The sequence below is a fragment of the Podarcis raffonei genome, chromosome 6, assembly GCF_027172205.1.
Source record: "Podarcis raffonei isolate rPodRaf1 chromosome 6, rPodRaf1.pri, whole genome shotgun sequence".
In the NCBI taxonomy this organism is placed as follows: Eukaryota; Metazoa; Chordata; class Lepidosauria; order Squamata; family Lacertidae; genus Podarcis; species Podarcis raffonei.
In genome coordinates, this window is record NC_070607.1 from 41,633,521 (window position 1) to 41,655,007 (window position 21,487).

At 43.9% G+C, this 21,487-nt stretch overlaps 1 protein-coding gene across 1 annotated transcript in view; it reads left to right on the forward strand.

Annotated features, from left to right (window-relative positions):
* C8B (complement C8 beta chain) overlaps positions 1-21,487 on the forward strand; it is a 36,551-nt gene extending 15,064 nt beyond the window's left edge. Inside the window, exons 5-12 of the mRNA XM_053392291.1 lie at positions 627-759; positions 1,340-1,537; positions 10,335-10,575; positions 13,873-14,001; positions 15,945-16,108; positions 17,706-17,859; positions 19,105-19,173; positions 20,407-21,487. Of these exons, the coding sequence (XP_053248266.1) occupies positions 627-759; positions 1,340-1,537; positions 10,335-10,575; positions 13,873-14,001; positions 15,945-16,108; positions 17,706-17,859; positions 19,105-19,173; positions 20,407-20,552 (1,234 nt within the window). The 3' untranslated portion in view covers positions 20,553-21,487. The remainder of the gene's footprint in view (positions 1-626; positions 760-1,339; positions 1,538-10,334; positions 10,576-13,872; positions 14,002-15,944; positions 16,109-17,705; positions 17,860-19,104; positions 19,174-20,406) is intronic.

A 21,487-nucleotide genomic window follows, 5' to 3' on the forward strand; every position in this document is an offset into this window, starting at 1 on the left:
GACAGAGACCCCTCTGGCTCTGGTGATGGGTCCTGCTGCTCTGTTTCCTGTGCACTGACCCCTGCTCCCATCCCCTCTGGAAAGCACAGTAGCTGCAATCTGGTATAGATAATGCTGAACTGACTGAGCCAACGGTCTGACTTCAGTATAAGGCAACTTGCTATGTTTCTATTGCATAATACTGTAGCCTCCCTCACACACAAGGCCCTGTCCACCTATATATACGTCTAGAAAGGAAGCAATGGAACAGGTTTTAACTGTTTCAGGTTTTAACCATTTTAACTCTCATGGACTGCCACACCTGACTGCTGGGTTCTGTTCAGCTTAGTGGGTTACAAGTAGTGCAAGTATGAAAAAAATCAGAATACTTTGGAGGTTCTCTCCTGGATGATAACAGAATACAATTTGTTCACTGTGTCTGGGAAAATCAGTATGCTTGATAGACAGACCCAGTTTTGACCCCCTCCCATTTGCTGCATTACTGCTTTTTAAAAAATTGTGTAGTTTTTCCAAGGCCAAAACAGGCCTCATATGAACTAAAAGATGTTGCCAAAAGAAGATGTATAACTTACTTTGAATAACCAATGTCTAAGCACGGCAACTTTATCCATTTCCCTTCTCCCCAGATTAAATATTTTCACAAACGACCTGGAAGGATGGGTTTTAGACTATAAATACTATGCTGGAGCATGTTCTCCCCAGTATATTGGAGACACCAATTTCAGAAAACCATACAATGTAGAAAGCTATTTGGCAGAGGTATGTATTAAAGAGCTGTACGTGCAGTTAAAATTCCTCGGATTGTTGATACATCAAGTCATTTATTAAAGTGAAAATAATGCTCAACCAAATATTTATGTTTTATGCTTACGTGTTTTATGTGAAGTCCAAGTCACTTGGGCTTCCTCAAGTACTCTACATATGTGTGTTAGAGATAATCTAGAAGACCTCTTCACTGATAATATCAGGTATTATGAGTTGCATTTTTCCTTCATAAGGAAGATTTTTCATATTTTCAGCAAAGCAGGTAAGGATTCTGTCTCTCTTTTAATGAATCAGCAATACATATTTTTGTAATATAGTGTTGAGGCACTTAACTTTCTACCAACCAGCCATATGCCTTATGTGTAAAACATGTCTGCATGTGGACAACTATGTATTTATTTAATTACGAATGCCATTTATTTGCTGTCATATACAGAATATTGGTTTGCAATAAATTTATTTATTGGTTTTATTGGTTTGCAATAAATATATAGAATGAAAACTACAAAAATTATGATAACTTTAGGCGTGGAATCAGGATACAAAAAGTTCCTTATTCATGTTTTTTGTTTAGACCAAAGGCAAATATGAATTTGCGTTGAGTGAATATGAATCTTATTCAAGTTTTGAAGAGAATGTCTCCAAGGCAAAAGCGAAACAACAAAGCTTCAGCATTGGCATAAAAATACCAGGCATGTTTGAAGTTGGTTACAGTAATGATGACCAGAGGTACCAGAAGTACATTCAGAGGACAAAACGATTTTCTTCAACGGTAAACATGCTTCTCCATAACTCTAGGTTCATTTTAGTGAACATGGACAGTTTTAGAAACACTGTGTACTGTGTTTTGAAGTTAGGAAAAGTAAAGGTGTTTTTAGTTTTTCTCAAATGTTTTCACACCACATTTAGAGCTGAAAATCACTATATTCAGAGATTTCTTTCTGTTGTCACATCACCCTTTCTGAATTAGCTCCAAAACAATGGTTCAGGTCTGGAATCATTCTGACACATTACTCAGTCCACACTATACATTAAAGCACGATCTTCACACTTCAAACAGTCATGGCTTCCTTTAAAGAATACTGGAAGCTATAGATTGTTAAGGGTGCTTAAAGTTGTTCGGAGACCCTTGTTTCCCTCACAGAGCTACAGTTCTCAGAGTGGTTTAACAATCCATCTCTCTTCAGTGGCATGTCTGGAAATTACAGATCTAGGAGGATAAAATAGGGGTCTCCAACCAACTCTCAGCACCCCTACAAAACTACATCTCCCAGAATTCTTGGGGGGAAGCCATAGCTCTTTGAAGTCGGTTCGTAGTGCTTTAAATGTATGATGTGGATGCAGCTACAATGACTTGCTGGGTCACATTTTCTGCAGTCCTGGCTTCATATGTAGGATTTCCATGTTGTCACCGGTGTCAGTGTTGACCACCTAGGGGGCCCTGAATCCAAACAGATGTTCCTTTTTATTTTATTTTATTTTATTTTAAAGTATGTTTTTATTGATTTATTATAAACCTATATGCAAACTATCACATAACCTCATGCCCTGAGGGGGAATGAAGAAGATATAGTAACAGCTTTTTTCTAAAAGAGTTGTCGTATTTATTGTATGGTAATCTTTTCCCCCTTTTCTTTTTAAAGTGATGCCAACCACTTCGTGAGGTCTTCCTGAAAAGTGATCTATATATACTTTAAAAACAAACAAACCGCCATACAAACAATAACAGAATGCTACACAGATCCATAATTTCAGGGAGGCTCCACAGAAAGAAAGTTGTGCAGTGATGTATATGGGCAGCAAGCATATATATTGTGAAGGAATTGGAATGAACGTCTGTGGAGGGATGTATGCAAAAGATCTGGCCATGTGAAAGTGTGCATTTCCGTTTATTGGATAAGGCTACAGGGGATGTGTGAGAGTACCCTGCAGGTATGATAGGAATTTGACAGGAAGGCTGGGTTCAAAGCCCTGATGCCCCACCGCTCACTTCTGCTTAAGAATCTTTCTCCAAGGGTACTTTCTGAGATGGCTGCCTTCCTGTCCTTGGAATTTCCAGAGGGATGTCAGCATGCGCATAAAAGGCCATGCTAATGTTAGACTGGTGAAACAAGACAGGTGCTGTCAGTTCAGAATATGGCAATAGAAGCAAAGAAACCAAGCTATTCCACTGCAGGGCAGTCATGACAGTAATATATAATGAAAACTGCTTGCAGGGCTTACATAGTTTAATTATAGACTGAAGCAAGCCGATTCACCTTGGAAGAGTCGGTGCATCCACTGAAATGCCTTGTTCAGGAAAGCAGTGTGGGTTGCATGAAATACTCGCAGTTTCATTGCGGGAGGATGATACTGATCCATGTAGAATTTATTTCAAAACAAACCACTTGATACTTAAAAAGCGGGACTGGATTTCAGCACTACAAAATCCTCAAATTCTTCAGCTCTCAAAATTATGGGGAGAAGAAACCTTATTATCACTGATATGAAAAAATATTTTTTTTAAAAAAATGGTTATAAGATTTAGATACTTAGGCAATACAATTATCAGGGGAGTTTTCTAGCTGAAACTCAGTTCCGGCACCTCTCAGGTGCCATTGCCATTTTAAGAGAATGAGGGAGGCATTCATGGTGACGGCACCTCTTTTTCTAGAAAAATAGCACTGACAATTATTATTATTATTATTATTATTATTATTATTATTATTATTAAGTGCATTAGGAAATTTGATTCAGTGCCAGAATAATTAGTGTATTTTTAATTCACTAATTAAACTTGAAGATTTATTTTGATGAATGAATCATGTGAATACAGTTAGTTAGCTATACATATATCCCCCCTCCCCCCAATGTAAAATATACATCTAGCTGGCACAACTTTCTTGAAGGTTACTCTACTATTACATTTTCTCATATTTTTGGCTTAGACATGAGTCTGGGTATCTTTGTCACAAAGTCCATAGACTACCATACAACTCAGTGTTATTTCTGGCTTCACCCAAGGCAAAATGATTATTCAGTAGGGTTGGTGGGGCAGCACAGGACAGGCTTGTGAACCATGGCAGATTTGGGTATTATGGCACCCTGTGCAGAGCCCATATTTGGCACGCTCCACTGCCTTCCCAAAGGCAGTCCCAGAGCCCTCGCACATCCTTCCCAAAGCTGGGAAAGCACTAACTAGGCTTTAGGAAGGAAAAGGAAGGACTCTAAGAGCCTCATATTTTCTTCCCAAAGCCCATTGCCTCACTTGCTGGGCTTTGAGATGGTGCCCCCTCTATGCACCATCCTAAATCCACTCCTGCTAGTTACCCAATGCAGAGGGCTATGTATGATTAGCCAGTGGGCCAAAAGCAGCCTGGAGAGCACATACCAGACATTTCTGAACATGAAAGGGGGTAAAAGTCATGCTTCTTGGAGACTATGCAAAGTGACTGGGGTGTGTGCATATTGCTCGGAGAATGTGCAAAATGCAGCCAAAATAACAGCTGGAGAATGTACAAAATTCAGTCAATCTATGCACATTCCCCAAAGCCTGTTGAGGAGTATGTATATTGACTAGGAAATGTGTACAGTTCTCTTTTCATGGAAGGGTTATGTGCAGATTCTCCATGAGACCTGATGAATGGGTGCAGTGAATGTGTGCGCGCCCCCCCATCTTCTGTGCGAATACCTGTGCTTTCTAGAAACAACTAAAGATGCTGCTGTTCCAACCAACTTTTCCAAACTTAGGTATTCATTTTGTATCATTTTAAAACCTATTTTCAGTTGTTTTTGTACCATTTTAAAATCTATTTGTAGTGGTTTATAAGTCACCTTGAAACAAATGTAAAAGGTAGTAAGTCAATCAAAGCATCATCATCATCACCTGTACATTTATTTCATACTGAGGTTCAGTGTGATATATTTTTCATATTTTATTGTATTTCCAATACAAAATGTATTTAGTGCAAGCAGCAACACAGATTGTTGTAAATATATCTATGGATGTATAAATATGTCAGGGAACTGCCATCTGAGACGCAGGAGGTGAAAGGGCTCACGGAGGGTGAGAGAGACCATTCAGCTGAGGAGGGAACCAGCAGGGGGAGAAGTGGAGTTCCAAGGGAAAGTGAGTCGGAGGGAGGGCTCAGAGACACTTCAAGCGAGAACAGTGGGGAGGTTTCAGGACCTCCTATAGGGACACCCACTCCTCGCCGGAAACTGTCACGCCGAGAGTCCAGAAGACGCGTTTCCGTTAAGGAGCTTTTATGCTGGAAGAAGTTCCGTAAACGCCCACTGTCCGATTCAACGAGCGACTGATGGAGCCATGCTTAAGGAGCTCCGTCACAGACAGAGGTTTGTGGACTTAGCCAAACTCTGAGGGACTAGGATTTTACGCACAAGCAGCTCACCATCCCATCACAGCAATCGGACAGTCCCTGAAAGCAGCTTGTGCAGAGAGGCATCATGAGCAACCCAGCCGGAGCCGGGGGAGCAGGAGGAGCTGGAGAGGGTCCAAGCCTGGAAGAAAGGTACAGGGTGTTGGAAGTCCAGCTAGCACTGCAAACGGCGAGGCTAGAGGAAAGGAGGGCGCAGGATGCAGAAAAGGCAAAAGGCGCCACACTAGCAAGAAAGATGCCAGGATTGGTGCAGAAGTTTGGGGGGGACCCCAGGAACTACCAAGCCTTTAGGACAGAGATGCAGTATGCTCTCGAACTGCAGTTTAACGACTTTCCCGACGAGGCATCGCGAGTGGCGTTTGTGATTGGCCATCTCGAAGGGGGGGCGAGAGACTGGGTTAGACCCCTGATGGCAGGGAATAGTGAAATGCTGAAGGACACGAGGAAGTTTTTTCGCGCCATGGATTTGATGTTTTCCAGCGAGATTGAACAGGGACTGGTGCGCAGACAATTGATGGCTTGCAAACAGGGTCGCCGATCGGTTCGTGAGTACTGGACTGAGTTTACAATGTTGATACATAAATTGGGGTGGGACCTATCGGCGGAACCCATTCAAATGCTCTTTGAAGAGGGGCTTTCTTCGGCGGTGAAAGACGAACTTTCCCGGGCGCCCAGGGCGGAGTCTATGGACCAGCTGACCAAATCAGCGCTGACCATTGGAGCGCGCCAGGAGGCAAGAGCCTTGGAGAAGCGGGAGGGGAAAGGAGAGCGTTGGAGGGATTTCCGCATTCCAGAGATTCCAGAGCTAAGTTTCCCGCCAGGAGAGCCGATGGAAGTTGGAACAGCGCGCGCGCGCGCAGTTTCAAATCCCAGTGAAGGGAGGAAGAAGGAGGGAAAGAGCGCCAAGAAATGTTATCTCTGCCAGCAGCCAGGTCACTTTGCCAGAGTCTGCCCGCAAAGAAAGGAATGGCAAGGGATGGCGGGAGCTGTTGGGGGGAAGGAGGAGGGAGTCCAGGAGCCAGTAAAAGCCAACGCCTGGCTGCCACCGTCAGGGCACTGCAGCCAGGCCAAGGAGCAGTAAAAGTGCCCACTCCGGAACCTCCAAGACCAGCCCTAGTAATAGAGGTGTTGCTAGAGCTGGCAAACGGATACCCACTAAAGACAAAGGCGCTGTTGGACTCAGGCAGCTCCTGTAATTTTATGAGTAAGGAGTTTGCAGCTGAACACCAGATACAGATACTCCCTTTAAGCAACCCCCTGCAGGTGACCACGATCGATGGGAGGGAGCTGTTGGGAGGAGAAGTTAGCCTACAGACCGTCCCAATGGTTATGAGGGTGGCCAGGCACACCGAAAGGATAGCGTTCAATGTGGCCACCCTGGGAGGGGCTCCCGTCATTTTGGGAATGAGCTGGCTAGCGTTGCATGACCCGCTAGTGGGCTGGCATCAGAGAGTGGTCTCCTTTGGGTCAGCACATTGCCTGGAACACTGCAGAGAAGGAAAGGTGCCAGAAGGGGCAAAAGCCTTTATAGCAGGGACGGAAGTGGCGGACAAAGGGAAGGTGCCCAAACAATACGCTGACCTGAGCAAGGTCTTCAGCGAAAGGGAAGCAGATAAACTACCACCGCATAGAGACTTTGACTGCCAAATTAACCTGGTCCCTGGGGCCCAGCTCCCCGTGGGCAAGCTGTACGCCATGTCAGACAGGGAAATGCAGGAGTTAAGGGAGTTTATTGATAAAAACCTGAAGAGGGGCTTTATCAGAGAGTCCAGAGCGGTGGGGGGGAGCCCAGTGTTTTTTGTGGACAAAAAAAACACGGATAAACCCAGGCTTGTAGTGGACTACCGGCGGCTAAATGCCGTGTCAGAACCAGTGACTTTCCCCATGCCCAGGATTGATGACATTTTGACCAGGGTGAGGAAGGGAAAGATATTCACGAAACTGGACCTGAGAGGGGCATACAACCTGATACGAATAAGGAAAGGGGATGAATGGAAAACCACCATGTTCACCCCTTTGGGGGCTTTTGAATATTTAGTTATGCCATTCGGATTGCAATCAGGCTCCGCCTGTTTTCAATCGCTCATGAACCATGTCCTGGGACCTTTGCTCTACAAGAATTGCGTGGCCTTCCTCGATGACGTGCTGATATATTCAGAGAATGAGGAGCAGCATGTAAAGGATGTCAGGGAAGTGCTGAGCCAGCTGCAAGCAAACCAGCTGTGGGTGAAATTGGAGAAGTGTCAGTTTCACACCAAGGAGGTGGAATTCCTGGGGTACCGCTTATCAGACAAGGGATTAGCCATGGATCCAGGCAAGGTCCAGGCGGTGCTGGAATGGAAGACACCGAAAACGAAAAAGGATGTGCAAAGGTTCTTAGGGTTTGGGAACTTTTACCGGAAATTCATCAAGAACTTTGCCCACTTAACGGCTCCCATCACGGACTGTCTAAGCAGCAAGAAGAAATTCGTTTGGACGGCGGAGGCGGAGCAAGCATTTGAGGAATTGAAAAGGGCATTCGCTTCGGAAGAACAGCTCCTGCATGTGGATTTACAAAAACCCATGAGAGTGGAAACTGATGCCTCAGACCGGGCGGTGGGGGCGGTGCTGCTTCAGCCAGGGAGCAATAAGTCGGAATGGAGACCGTGTGCCTTCTTTTCGCGTAAGCTGAACAAATCCGAGAGGAACTACACCGTATATGACCGAGAACTACTCGCCATTCACGAAGCGTTCCGGAGATGGAGACATTTACTAATTGGCGCACAGCATAAGGTGCAAGTGTGTACGGACCACAAGAACTTGGAGTATTGGAGAACGGCATGAGTGCTCAACCAACAACAAGTGAGGTGGGCCCAGGAGTTCTCCAAATTCCATTTTGAAATCTGCTATGTGCCAGGTCCAGAAAACATCAGAGCGGACGCTCTCTCACGCAAACCTGAATATTTGGAGGGGGAGGGAGCGCCTGAAGAGAGACATATTATCCCAGAGGACCACTGGGTGTGTGGGGCGGCCTGGGTGGGGCAAAGAGAACTGGTAGAGGGAACGGTAAATGATGAATACGCCCAGGATAAGCTCAGAGGTTTAAGGAGAGAGGGAGAAGACCCCGGAGGTTTTGAAGAAAGAAACGGGGCATTGTATTACAAAGGGGCACTATATATACCGGAAGGGGAATTGAGGGGGAGAGTACTCAAACAGCTGCACGACAACCCCACAGCAGGGCATTTTGGGCAACACAAGACCATGTGGTTGGTGACCAGGGAGTTTTGGTGGCCCAAGGTGAGGGAGGATGTACGGGAGTATGTGAGAAGGTGTGACCAATGCCAGAGAGCCAAAGGAGAAAGGCGGGCGCCAGCGGGGTTATTAGAACCGTTACCCACACCAGAACGACCGTGGGAGGCGGTATCGATAGATTTTATGACTGATCTGCCTAAATCCCAGGGGAAAACCGCCATACTAGTCGTAGTAGACCTGTTAACTAAGATGGGTCACTTTGTAGCTTGCTCACATGCAGTCACGGCGGAAGAGACAGCGAAATTGTTTGTAGAACATATTTTTAGGCTGCATGGCGCCCCCTTGAGGGTGGTCTCCAACAGAGGGAAACAGTTCACGTCCAGATTCTGGAGGAAACTTATGAGCTTATTGCACGTAGAGGTCAACTTTTCGACTGCCAGGCACCCTGAGACCAATGGGCAGGCGGAGAGGGCAAACGGTATCCTCCAACAATACCTGAGGTGTTATGTCAATGACAGAGAGAACGATTGGGTCGAAAAGTTGGCGCTAGCGGAATTTGCTTACAATAATGCAGAGAATGTGTCCACCGGGATGAGCCCCTTTTTGGCTAATTATGGGTGCCACCCCAGGGCGTTTCCAGGGGGAGGAGGGGAGAGATGGAGTGTCCCGGCCGCTGAACATTTTGTAGAAGAAATGGAAGCGATCCATCGTCAACTCCAACTCAACTTAGAAAGGGCCAAAGAAGAATATAAGAGGCAGGCAGACAAGAGCAGAAGGGAAGGTGAAACCATTAGGGTGGGGAGTCAGGTCTGGCTATCAACCCAAGGGTTGCCATTCAAGGGGGGTTGCAAGAAATTGAGACCCAAAAGATTGGGACCATTTGAGGTCATCCAACAGGTCAACCCAGTGGCTTTCAGACTCCGGTTACCGAACCACATGAAACTGCACCCAGTATTCCACAGGTCATTACTGTCACCATATAGGGGGGAAGGTGAAGGGGTATCCACACGGGGGCCAGCCATAGAAGAAAGGGAAAGCAGCAACCATGTGGCGGAAATCATCGACTCCAGGTGGATGGGTAATCAGGTGGAGTATTTGGTCGCGTGGGAAGGGGAACCGGAGTCGGAAAACACCTGGGTGACGGCAGAGGAGGTCCGTGACGAGATCTTGATCGAAACGTTCCACCAAAGGTTCCCCAGGAAACCTCAGCCAGTAGCGAGGTTCCGGAGGGAGTACTTTGGCACCACCGACGATGAGGAGGAACTGGAAGGATTCAGGGAATCGGAGTTGGAAGAAGGAACAGACTCCGATGAGGAGGAGTACTTGGAAACCGGAAATAGCAACAGGTGGAGGGAAGTGTTCGAAACTTCTGAAGATGAGGGAGGTTCCTTCAGGGGTTTTGCTCCCTCGCCTCCCGCAGAGGAGGGGAGGGAAGGGGGTGAAGGGGGCCCTGGAGGGGAGGTGGATGTCAGGGAACTGCCATCTGAGACGCAGGAGGTGAAAGGGCTCACGGAGGGTGAGAGAGACCATTCAGCTGAGGAGGGAACCAGCAGGGGGAGAAGTGGAGTTCCAAGGGAAAGTGAGTCGGAGGGAGGGCTCAGAGACACTTCAAGCGAGAACAGTGGGGAGGTTTCAGGACCTCCTATAGGGACACCCACTCCTCGCCGGAAACTGTCACGCCGAGAGTCCAGAAGACGCGTTTCCGTTAAGGAGCTTTTATGCTGGAAGAAGTTCCGTAAACGCCCACTGTCCGATTCAACGAGCGACTGATGGAGCCATGCTTAAGGAGCTCCGTCACAGACAGAGGTTTGTGGACTTAGCCAAACTCTGAGGGACTAGGATTTTACGCACAAGCAGCTCACCATCCCATCACAAAATATATATGGGGGCCTGTAATGCAATGGTGAAAGACCTTACAAATATCCTATCTCTCATTTGAATGCCTTTGCTTCAATTTAGTCTAGAAAATTTATCCATGCCCGTTCCGAACTGGAAGTTGCCCAATATAAACTGAAGAGTCGGAATTTAATGCTTCACCATGAGTTCTTCCAGAGACTTCTTCGCTTGCCTTTAGAGTACAGCTATGGGGAATATCGAGAACTCTACAGAGACTACGGAACACATTACATTACTGAAGCTACCCTTGGTGGAATTTATGAATATACTTTGATCTTGAATGATGAGCAGCTTCAAAGAGCAGGTATGTGGGCAGAGATGGCTATAGACAAACCAGATTGTTTTATGCTGACATGGAACAATGTTCTGAACCCAGCATAGGTATTTGACATCACACAAGGTGGCATATTTGTGTAAAGCAATAGTTACCTGATTAATTCATTTTCCTGCAAAGAGATTTGTTTGTTTGATTTAGCTGGATGCTGACTGTCAGGCTCTTTCAATGAGAAAGCAACAAATATTTGTGATTACATGTCTGTATCTTTCTGCTGGTGACTATGTTTGTTATTATTTGCTCAGATTTTAAAACCATCTGTCTGATCTGAGCATTTACTATTATTATGTGTGATGCTGCTAATCCCACTATCTTAGACTCCCAAACCCAATGGACCTGGTTATCATTTTGACACAGAACTTTCAAGGCCTAACCATTTGGCTTGTAGCTCTGTACATTTACATTGGGGGCCTTGGAAACTTGCATATATATTATTTAATCTTTTAATCTAGAATTTAATTCCCGAGTATGAAACAAGATAAATAAAGGCAATGTAACAAGTCATGTTGATATTTAATTCCTTAAGGAACAAGGAAGGTATTTATCTGACACCATGCCTTCTTGTATACAGTATTCATTTCCCTCACCCCCAAGAGTTGAGATGAAGTAATGAGGTTACAGGACCGGCCACCAAGAAAGGCAAAATTGTCATTCATAAGAAGTTGGTGATGGCTCCAGTTCTCTTTAATGGAATCCTTTCCCAAAGGAGGGGTGACAGATGCATACAATTGGCCTTTCTGGAAAGTCTAAAAAGCTTCTAATTTTGCCAGGCTGTTCTGTTGTTTTAGCTCCAGGTTTTAATACTGACTCCGTTTTTGTTTTGTTTTTACATTTTAGTGTGTGATTGTTGATATTGCTGCTTTTATTATTTTAGATCAATGCAAACCACTTGAAGGTGTGAATTTTTTTTTTAAAAAAAATCCCAGCATTTCTAACAAGGAAGTAATAAGTAATAAGTAGAAATTTAGTGTGGGATATTGTTACATAGGTTGGTATCATGCAGAAATATCTGCAATGTTTCGTGTTTCCTATGTTGCTTCTGTATGATGACTATGGCCTATAAGCATCACAGAAATGATGGTCATTTAAGCCACAATCCAGTACCAGGGAGAAAGCCGCATTTAACTTTGTGGGACATACTTTGTGCACACAGGGGTGTATAAAGTTGCACTGTTAAAGTATTTTTTCAACCACTTGACAATGGCTCGGAAACACTTTCCAAGAACAATAAAGTGGCTAAATCCATTGATAAAATCTGAAGCTAACCCCCTCTCAATCTTGTAGGTTCTCTAAGGTTTCTAGTTGTGCCACTCCTCTCTATTTCTGTAAGCATACAGATCGTAGGACTCTGAGAAGTGGTAAATAATTTACTGGGACGACTCTCCTATCTGACATTGCTCTTACTGCTTGATGGATGGTGCTTTCACAAGGGCTAGTGTTTGTTGTGTAGAACAAAGAGAGCTTTGGGCTGTTAATCAATAGCTTCAGTCTCTTGTTTACCCATTGGCAACGGGAGCTTGACAAACTGTCTGTAGAAGGTCTTACTGGATTCCTCTCTATGACATGCAGTGACTCGGATCCAGAGAAGTCCATGCACACAAACAAAGCACTTCTGTGCAACCAACATTTCTCTAGTGGCTGATGCTCTGGAAGTCCCGCAGCATTTTCCAGGGAGTTTTCAGGGGATGTGGGAGCTCAGGAGATGGGAAGCTGTAAAATTCCTGGTCATGAAGAATCATTGCTTCCAATCTCATGCAATCTGTTTTCTCATTTATTGGATAGCAAGAGGATAAGACAGGGATGGGGAACTACTAGCCCTTAGGCCATATCTGGGCCATGACACATCTAGTCTGTGGCCTCTCCACCTCAGCCCTGCACACCCCTGCATAGAAATCCCATTGGAGCCTATGAGAGCTTCCCCCACCCCAACCCCAATCTAAGCATGATTGCTTTGTGAAGGGTGCTATTTTCATTGGAAACACAGCTGTGGAGGGAGAGAATAGAATAGAATAGAATAGAATAGAATAGAATAGAATAGAATAGAATAGAATAGAATAGAATAGAATAGAATAGACTACTATTGTTAGTGAAGAATTTATCCTTTATTGTGTGTATGTTTAGATGATAGATAGATATATTGATATTGATATTGATATATAGATAGTAGCCCAAGTCTTTCTCTAAGGGCCAAGGTAGATGTGATATTTATTGCATACTTTGGCATTGTGCAGCTGTTTTTTGTTTGTTTAACAAATAGTTGGGGAGCTTTAACTCGGCATTGTTCGCCTCATGCACAAACCCCATCCCCACTATTTGCAAGGGGGAGAAAGCTCCTGTTGGTGCTAATGACAGCTTTCCTCCCACTGGAAATAGCAGGAACAGAGGATTGATTCCATCAAGACCGTGGTAGGGCAATGGGTTAAACTCCCCCTCCTTCCAAATAGACAGGAAAGCACCTGTTTTTATATGGCTTTCTGGGGTGTTCTCTAGCTGTTTTCTGCTTAAAGGTAAAGGGACCCCTGACCGTTAGGTCCAGTTGCGGACAACTCTGGGGTTGCGGCGCTCATCTTGCTTTATTGGCCAAGGGAGCCGGTGTACAGCTTCCGGGTCATGTGGCCAGTATGACTAAGCTGCTTCTGGTGAACCAGAGCAGCGCACAGAAACACCGTTTACCTTCCCGCCAGAGCAGTACCTATTTATCTACTTGCACTTTGACGTGCTTTCAAACTGCTAGGTGGGCAGGAGCAGGGACCGAGCAACGAGAGCTCACCCCGTCACAGGGATTCGAACCACCAACCTTCTGATCAGCAAGCGCTAGGCTCTGTTGTTTAACCCACAGCACCACCCACATCCCACTGTTTTCTGCTTACCCAGTGCCAATTGGGAGGAGCCTTGGCTTAGTGGTGGAAAACATGTGCTTTGCATACAGAGGGTCTCAGATTCAATCCCCAGCATCTCCAGGTAGGGCTGGGATTGTTACCTACCTGAAATGCTGGAGAGTCATTGTAGACAATGCAGAGGTAGATAGAACAAAGGTCTTACTCAATATAAGGCAGCTTCTTTTGTTCCTATGATCCCATTTTCTGTCTCTGTTGCAATGCCCAGCAATATGAATCCAGAGGGTCAGGAGACACTCAGAGCAGCTGGGGTTGGGTGCATTCTTCCTGATAGTGGAAGTGTCATACACTCACACAGATTTTGGATCCAAACCTGTTTCTTTTAATAAATATTGTGTTCTCTCTCTCTCTCTCTCTCTTTCTCCTTAAGGCTACTCTTTAAGCGATGTCCGGTCTTGTACAAATCACGGAGTCAAAGTTGGTGCAAATATTTATGGTTTTTATCTATCGGCTGGAATATCAATTGCAGGTTGTGATGCCATTTTAAAAGAAATTGGAGGTAAGTATACCATGGTCAAGGAATGTGAACAATCCACACACTAATTTAGAAATTTCATTCATGAACAAAATACTTGTTTCAAAAAGAAAACAATTTTGTTAAAAGGTGACTGTAATTATTGATAAAATGTGAGTTTTAAAGGAGACAGTTCTGTAAAAAGTGTATTTTATTTTGAAATGTACCAGTCCATTGAAAAACAATGGGCTGCTATAACGTTTCAGTGATTTTACAAACATAGTAAAGGTAAAGGTAAAGGTACCCCTGCCCGTATGGGCCAGTCGTGTCCGACTCTGGGGTTGCGTGCTCATCTCGCTCTAAAGGCCGTGAGCCAGCGCCGTCCGAAGACACTTCCGGGTCACGTGGCCAGCGTGACGAAGCTGCAGCTGGTGAGCCAGCACCAGCGCAGCGCACGGAAATGCCATTTACCTTCCTGCTATAAAGCGGTCCCTATTTATCTACTTGCACTTAAGAGTGCTTTCGAACTGCTAGGTGGGCAGGAGCTGGGACCAAACGACGGGAGCTCACCCCGCCGTGGAGATTCAAACCGCCGACCATACGATCGGCAAGTCCTAGGCACCGAGGTTTTACCCACAGCGCCACCCGCTTACAAACATAGGAAACAGAAAATAGCAGCCTTTTTGTATATATCCTTCAAAACATACTAAAATAATAACACAAACGAAGAAAGAGAAAAGGAAGGCAGAAAAAGCACCATCAGCAGTTTACCAAAGACACACTATATAAATCAATTTAAAGTAAGGCATGACTGATCTTTGATAGTTTTATAAAATAGTAATTATAAACAGGGCTTAAAGTGGACTTCCCCAACCTGTTGCCTTTCAGGTGTTTGAGACTACAACTTGAATAGCCACGCTGCCTGGGGCAGACTAGTGTTGTGATCCAAAATCTCTTGAAGACAAAATCTCTTGAGGACACCAGAAAGCTAATCTAGAAGATCACAAAGATACAATTTAAAAAATAATTTAAAATGATTGCATAAAACAGTGAATAATACCTTACTCACTTCAGCTCATTGCTTATATTGCCTATGTTTAACGATATTAAATTTAAGGTGATACAAGTGGACATTGCAGCGTCCCAAGCTGCTAAGTGGTGTGTTCCTCTTCACATTTCTGGACAACCTGGTGCAGGAATCTTGTGCTATTCAGGTCGGGGTTGGGAAAGTTTCAAGAGTGGAGAAGTCTTGATGGGCACTTTTTTTAAAAAAAAAAAGTTACCTCGCCTTATCCTGCTGTGCTATACAGTGGTACCTCGGGTTAAGTACTTAATTCGTTATGGAGGTCCGTACTTAACCTGAAACTGTTCTTAACCTGAAGCACCACTTTAGCTAATGGGACCTCCTGCTGCCATCGTGCTGCCGGAGCACAATTTCTGTTCTCATCCTGAAGCAAAGTTCTTAACCTGAAGCACTATTTCTGGGTTAGCGGAGTATGTAACCTGAAGCGTATGTAACCCGAGGTACCACTGTACTACTAACACTTGATCAGGTGTGGATAACCTTTGGTCCTCTAGATGTTGCTAAACTTTAATTCCTGTCAGCCCCAGAAAGCATGCCCGATTGCCAGGGATTCTGGGAGTTGTAGTTCAGCGCCAAAGGTTCCAGATACCTGCACTAGAGGTTTGAAAGGTTCAAACCTGAACATTTTGAAGCTTTATCATAAGGGGATTTTATTGCCAGGGAGTGTCATTATAGATTCTGGAAAGCTTGAAAGGAAAAGCGCATTCCTTTTCCTTTCCTATCCTTCTGAAACATCCTGGGTTCATTATTAGAAGGAAGGATGGCATTCCGTTTCCAGCCTTGTATGCAGGAGGTCTTTCCACTTGTCTAAATCAGTGCTTGAAGTTACAGTTATCAGATGATAAATATTCATGTACGGATGCACATGTAATCTGAACTGATGTGTTTAATTGTGCCTCTACAGATAACACAGCAGAAAGGAAAATTGTGGAGGACTTTGTCGCCCTTGTTCGTGGAGGTGCAAGCGAATATATAACAACACTTGCTTACAAAGACCTGCCCACTGCAGAGCTGATGCAAGAGTGGGGAGATGCTGTTCAATACAACCCTGAAATCATCCGGATGAAGGTGATGTAGAGCGATCACAATGCTATATTGACAAACTGAAATGTGTTTGGGGATACAAGGCTTGTACAAATTTGCTAAAATTTCAAATTTTCACATTGGATTTGAAACTGTGATGTAATCAAGATGGAAAAATAAATTTGATTATATGATTGAAAGAGAAAAGACATGATCAATTAAATTTCACATTAGTTTCTAACCAGAGAAATGGCTAGAAATGGTCAGTAGAAGATTACTTTACAGTGCCCTGACTTCCCCAAGGAGCTCCCATGTCTCTCCTAAGGGCTGGGTGCTCTCATGGAAAGTGTCCTCGTCCATTTTTAAAAAAAGCATTTCCCACCCAATTCAGTTCCCTTTTTCTCATTTCCCTGATCATAAATTCAGTTCTCCACATTTTCCAGCAATGTGAAATTATCCTCATGAAAATTCATTAGCATTCTTCTGCAAATTTCTCTTAACACAACTTTATATCCAGCTTTAACATTTTTGCAAGCAATTTCCCAAATATATTTTTGTATGTTATTTCCCTCCCCCCCATGTCTTCATTTTTATGCACACTTACCCCATATATATGCATTTATACAAACATTGTTTATTTGGAGAACTGCTTTGCAAAAATTAGATGTGCGAATTCTGAAGTATGGCTACACTTTTGCTTTGGAAAGTGAAAATTTCATTGATTAAACTTTAAATGAAAACTGAGTTGAATTTCTGTTCCATCCCTCTTCTGGAGTGTTTACTCTGGAGGAGGAAGGGATACAAAAATCACCTTCTACTGGTCTCCTTCCATTGGCACATCTTTGGATTGAAACCTAAGGGTGGGCAAGCTGTAGTTCTTGGGTTGCATGTAGCCCTGAGCCTCATTTCAAAAGACCCTTGTAAGCTAACAATTCAGACCTCTGGTGATAGCAATCTCTTCTCCACTTGTGGGGAGAAAGGAGAGTTCAGAAAGAGAGTGAAAGCTGGTAACAGATAAAGAGAGAGGAACTAGGGCTCTGCCCACTGGCTGGTTTGTACCTTACCCACGAGCAAGTTGGCCTCCCAATAGATCACCATCACAGGAGCATGGACCTTGACCCAAAAAGGTCCCCCAACTCTAGTTTAACAACAGCTATTAAAATCTGATTGTGAGGGGTGGATATAATGGATATAGTGTTCAAGTATTAACTCTGAAGACAGTGACTGTGGAGGGAAGCTGAGCTTGACTCTCTTTCAAAGGTGCCACTGATGCCCACCCACCACTTGGTTTGGGGGGAGAGTAGTGATGGGTGGCACATCTGGGTCAGACCAATGAGGGGCTCTTCTGAGCCCTGGGGTCAGTGCCAGACCTGAGCAAACACTGGTGCTGGGTCTGAGGCCCACAGCCAGCATGGTCAGTGCTGATGGAATTTATAATCTAAAGCTTAAACTTATGTAACTTCAGTGCCTGAAGTGCCTTTAACCAGCTGTGATAGATGCGACAACCATGGCTGTTTCTGGACAAGGAAAGCATGTAGTTCAGGCATTGATGACTTCAAGACTGGATGACTGCAATGCACTCTAAAAAAACATTTTTAATTTAAAGTGTATTCTTCTCCGCCGCCCTCCCCTCTCAATGTAGGTGGAGCCACTGTATGAATTAGCAACTACCACCACCTTTGCAAATGCAAATACACTGAAACAAAACTTGAGGCGTGCCCTGGAAGAGTTCCAACAGGAAACGAATAGCTGTCACTGCAGTCAGTGCCAGGGCAATGGAAATGCATTTTTGAAAGGTAAGATCTGGCCTCTCCCCTTTCATGCCTGACATCGCTGATCAGGAGAGAGTGTGCTTTTGCCCCAGCTGTCTTTATTTTCCCATTAAATATTACGAAGGGAATATAATAAGAAGAGATATTCATTTAAATGTCACTATTGTTTCGTGGGCAGTGCAGCGAGATGGCGGACTGTGCGGCTTTGGCAAGTGGAATGTAATCTTAATCATTTACATTTAGGAAGGCTTTTCCAACTCAATTATGCATAAAACACAAAGTTGCAATCTGCTTGAAATCTCTTTCGGAAATAGCTTTGCTAAGCTTAGCAAGCTGACTAGCTCTCTGGCCATTAATTAGTGTTTCTCCCAGCTCTTGGAAGATGAAATGCCATCTGCAACTGCTAAAGACTGTTATCATTATCATCACCAGAGATTCTGCATTGAGCACTCCCTCCCCCCAGCTCACGTTTTGGGCTGCTCTTGCTTTGAAGATGACACTGGCTTCACTGCACAGGGGAAAGTAATTTTTGAATTGTAATAAAATGAGTCACTCGGACATATGAAGCTGTCTTCATACTTTGTTAGGGTATTGGTACATCAAGAATGATCGGCGCTGTGAGCAGCTACCCAATAAGTCTCAGTGCAAAGACAGGGAGAGAGCGAACTGTCTGATATCAAGACACACCGTTTGTTCAGCTAGCTCAGTAGGGCCAGCTCTGATGAGCAGTTGCTCTCCAGGGTCTCAGGGGTCTTGCACATCACCTGTTGGCAAAACACAAGGCTCACCAAGACCCTTGTAGGCAGCTATACATTGGTGGTGGGTTGCATTTGGCTTGGTGCATCACAAGTTCTGCGAGATCAGCAGTTTTCAACCTTTTGGGACCCAGACCCACTTTTAACTGAAGCATGCAACTAGGGACCCCTTTCTTTCTTTTTTCTTTACTGTCAGATCAGGCTTCAGTCTAGTAGTGGCTCCTGAACAACCAGTTGAAGACTAGTGTTCATGATAAGCATAGTTTCAACACTAGTGAGATAAGGGCGAGGAGCACTCCCATTTACAACCCTCTTGCAGAAGTACAAGGTCAGCTCTTCCTGTGTTGTTACTGCCACCTCTTTAGAAAGGATTGGGAAAGAGCCAACACTGTGCTGATTGCTTCCTACCCTTTCTGCACTACAATTATTTTTTTTACCTGCTTCTTGAGGCTTTGTGTGTATATATAAAATGGGTTCAGAAGAATGGGTTGACTCTACCTACTGTGTTTTTCAGGGACTCACTGCGTGTGTATATGCCCCCTGGGACATCGGGGTCTTGCCTGTGAAAACACGCTAAGGACAGGTAAGAGATTCAAAGGATTTTTTTTATAAAGAAAAAGAAAAGAAAAAGAACAAACTATTGGGAGAAAATGACTACAGAATGATGTATTTGTTTGTTTTTATTTAGAAGTATTTACATACGGCTTTATATTTAAACTGTCCAAAGCAATTTGGATGCTACCTATCCTTTTCTTACTCATCTAGGAACGTTTGCCAAAGTAAAATATAATTCTATAATATGTATATTTTGTGGGTGGAGAGGGGGTGCATCTCTCAGTTCTAATGCTCTTCTGAAAGCATTGACATGCACTATCCCAGATGCAGACTACAACTCCCATCTGCCCCAGTTAGGATGGCCAATGGTCAAGGATAGTGGGATCTGTAGTCTGCAACCACCTCGTTGCTTTTCCTGTGCTGTACAAATCCTGAGATTGCTTAGAACTGTGTGTTCCTCTGCTTGTTACTAGTCTGGCCCCTCTTGCTTTCTCGCTCCCAGCTCAGGGTGACTTCCTACCATAGGAAGGAGACCTTTCAAGGTATAGATCTAGCCAGCTGACTGCCAGTCTGTGCTGTTAAAGGCATCCCTCTGCAATGGTCATCAGGCTCCTACCTGAAAAGAGATCTTTGGAAGTGTGGATTGAGTCAGTTGACAGACAGCTTGATCAGTGCCTTTGAGAACTCTTTGGCACCCCAGTGCTCAGGGCTGGGCAGCCTCCTTCTTGAGGAAAGACACCTTTGAAGAAATGTATCTGCTGCAGACTGGAAGATCTGCACTTTCAGAGCTCCCCCTGCTAATGCATCTGTACCTCACATGTAAACCACCTGTACCTCTTGCCTGACTATAAATATTTACGTGGCCATTTTAAGGTGTTGGGTGGGTTAAGTTATCATGAGGTTATTTCTTAGCCTCCATGTTCATGCTATGAATTGATCTAGAGAAGGCACCTTCATTAAGTAAGTTCTCAAGCTACTACACCCTGAATAATGTTCCAGATTTTTAAATGAATCAGTAGCATGCTGTGTGAGATAAAGAAATGTCTTTTAGATTCAGGTGTAGTTATCAATTTCAAATCCGTCTTGCTCACAGCTAAATGTATCACTTTGATGCATGGTCAATCTCACCGTATCCAAGATGTCTGCTAGTACAGAACCTAAATAAGGAGAACTAGCAGAAGAGAGGAAGATTGACACCGGGCCAGCACCAAATCTGTAATACTTTTACAGTAACCCTGATTTTAATCTTTAATTATTCCAGATGTTGCTATAGATGGGAGCTGGAGCTGTTGGTCTAGCTGGTCTGCAGGTTCTGGAGGACGACGGACAAGAAGGCGGGAATGTAACAACCCAGCAGTGCAAAATGGTGGCAAGCCATGCATGGGGCCAAGCACTGAAACTGCTTAGTGAAATATTAGAGAAGTTACTTGGAAGAGCAATAGAAGGGCCCTAAAAGCGTTTTCTATTTTCCACTAGTATTAATTCCAGGTTTTTTTACATTGTTATTATTGTTATTTAGGTAGACACTTTAAATGGCTGTGGGCTAATATAGAAACTCCCTTCAGGCATGGAGACTCTGACAAAAGTATTGATATATGCTTTCCTATGCAGTTCAATGGATAGAGGGAATCACATTGCATGAGCAGTGTTGATGGTCCCCTTGTGCAGGACTTTTCTGTACACTTCTGAATGAATACATATGACCTTTTGAACCAGAATATAAATCATATGGAAAATATAATTAATAGATACATGTTCAGAACATGCAGCAAATATATATTTTTAATATCTGCCACTGTTTTTTTCATTTTGCATATATACAAAAAGTCATCTGTTACTCTGACATCAAGAAATTCACACCTTTTTCTTTATTTGGCTGAACTTCAATCAACTATTTCCCATGAATGCCTAAAAATACACTTTTTTCTAATAGTCACTGGAGGGTGCTTCATCCTGCTGAGATAAATGAAAGCTTTAAATCTCAATCACAGCAGCCTCGGCAAATGTGAAACTTGAATCCAATGTGGTGGCGATAGACTCAGTTTCCCATTTATTGCATTGAACGTAAATTGTTTAACCAATTAGATATTGCCTTAAAGGGAGAAAAGTGAATTGTGAAGTGCTCTCAAATACCCCTGTGACACCCAATAATTTCAAAACTGTGTTATAATGATATGCTTATTCATTGGATGATTTCCCCCTGTAGATTACCCTGTATAAGAAAGACCTTCGCAAGCAACCTGGAACTGAATGTAAAAATGAAATGAAATAAATTAAAATTCATAAAGCTTATGGGCAAAAACACTTGATCCACACAAATAAAGATTAACCATTATGCTGTA